The sequence below is a fragment of the Coffea eugenioides genome, chromosome 10 (assembly GCF_003713205.1).
Source record: "Coffea eugenioides isolate CCC68of chromosome 10, Ceug_1.0, whole genome shotgun sequence".
Classification (NCBI taxonomy): domain Eukaryota; kingdom Viridiplantae; phylum Streptophyta; class Magnoliopsida; order Gentianales; family Rubiaceae; genus Coffea; species Coffea eugenioides.
Window position 1 is genome coordinate 33,089,309 of NC_040044.1, and position 1,466 is coordinate 33,090,774.

Genomic DNA, 1,466 nt, shown 5'->3' on the forward strand with positions numbered 1-1,466 from the left:
TTCAAGAAACTTAATTTCATGTGAATGATCCTAGAAAATAAAAAGATCTTTCACAAGCCGAATTTGTATAACAACTTTTGTGCTGCCAAATTAAATTGCAACTTTCGTCTTTTTCTTTTCCACTTTTTGGGATAATTAATATGCGCGATAACATTTATTCAGTTTGGAAGATTGTCAAAACTCAGATTCACCTTCCATTCATATATATGTGGATTCTCGTCATCTCTTATGTCAAGATCCAGCGCTCTGTGGTCTGTACAATAAACCCCATTTCTTTGTAGTATATTCTTCCGTCAACAGCCTCGTGGGGTCATTGACACCACCGGAGATAAAGAAAAGGCAAATATTGATGAGCTGCTACAGCCCAGATGAGATGAGAAGGGAAGGTAAAGAAAAAAAAGGGAAGGGAAGACTGAAGAGGGAAGGGTGTAGTATCATATTCCTATACACTTGATCATGACTTACCTAGCTTGAAACCTCATCCAACAGCTTATATCTTCTAACTCTATTCTTGAAAACGTGTTTCCTCATCCCGCTATTTGATACGTCCGATTTTGTCCTCCTCAAACTCTCCTGGACAGCACTACCCGTGGTAATCCTCTTTCGGGCGGCTAATAACGGCGATGATCTCTCCGGTGACTTTTGTTTCTTGATGGAACGGTTATTTTTAATAATGACACTCAACTTCGGAGACCCTTTTTCGTTCTTGATGCTACTATTACTTCTTTGAAGATTGCCGTTACCGCCGCCGTTGCCCCCATGAACACTCTTCTTCTTGGCGACCTTCATCACGTCGTCTTCGGTGCTAGTAGCATTTTTATTCGATGAAGAAGAGTTGAATGAATTTTCCTTCTCATTCAGGCACCAATTGCAAGCGCGATAAGACTCCGCTTTTGGATATGTATTGCTGCAATACCTGCAAAGTTGGCGGTGAGACAGAGGATGATTGATGCAAGCGTTATCTGGAACGATTGGACAGAGTGAGTTTTACTGCAATATTATTGACGTAAAGGGTCAACAGAACAGAACAGAATTAATGGTGGGATGGATTTGATAGCAAAATTTACCTATGTTGAGATCGGAATTGGCAAATTTTGCATCTGAAAAGCTCAGAAGATAGGCCAAAATCGCCACACATGCAGCACTCTTGTTGTCGTTGCTGTTCATCTTGGCTAGGCTGAGATGTTGCTGGAGGGGCGGTTGTTCCACCTTTGCTTGTTGTCATCATATTGCTTTGGGATCAGTTAGGAGACTTGGGGAGGACAGATTTTTTTTTTTAAAAGAAAGAAAAAAAGCAAAAAATGAGAAGGGTTTTATACGTTACATCAGTGTGTGTAGTGTGTGTATCCGTGGGCTGTCCGCCAGAAGGAAAAAAAAGAAAATTATGAAAAATGAGTGGATGTATGTACATTTTGTAGAGAAACAGACGAGAAGAGAAGACGGTGTTATATTTTATTTTGCAGAGA

The 1,466-nt window shown here is 40.3% G+C and overlaps 1 protein-coding gene across 2 annotated transcripts; it reads right to left on the reverse strand.

Moving 5' to 3' along the window:
* LOC113749246 lies at positions 1–1,466 on the reverse strand. 2 transcript variants are annotated; one of them, XM_027292936.1, is made up of 2 exons: positions 1,068–1,466; positions 1–962 (listed from the first exon to the last, which is right to left on the reverse strand). In XM_027292936.1, exons 1-2 carry the CDS (start codon positions 1,165–1,167, stop codon positions 466–468), a joined length of 597 nt encoding a protein of 198 aa, XP_027148737.1. In that variant the 5' UTR covers positions 1,168–1,466; the 3' UTR covers positions 1–465. The 2 variants fall into 2 exon arrangements, with proteins under 2 accessions (XP_027148737.1, XP_027148736.1); XM_027292935.1 differs by having other exon boundaries at positions 1–916; positions 1,068–1,463.

Excerpts from the sequence above, each read along its gene's own strand:
- LOC113749246 (XM_027292935.1), bottom strand. The coding sequence starts at position 1,228 with ATGATGACAACAAGCAAAGGTGGAACAACCGCCCCTCCAGCAACATCT. Across the intron at positions 917-1,067 it reads CAATTCCGATCTCAACATAG|GTATTGCAGCAATACATATC; the intron begins GTAAATTTTGCT and ends CCAACTTTGCAG.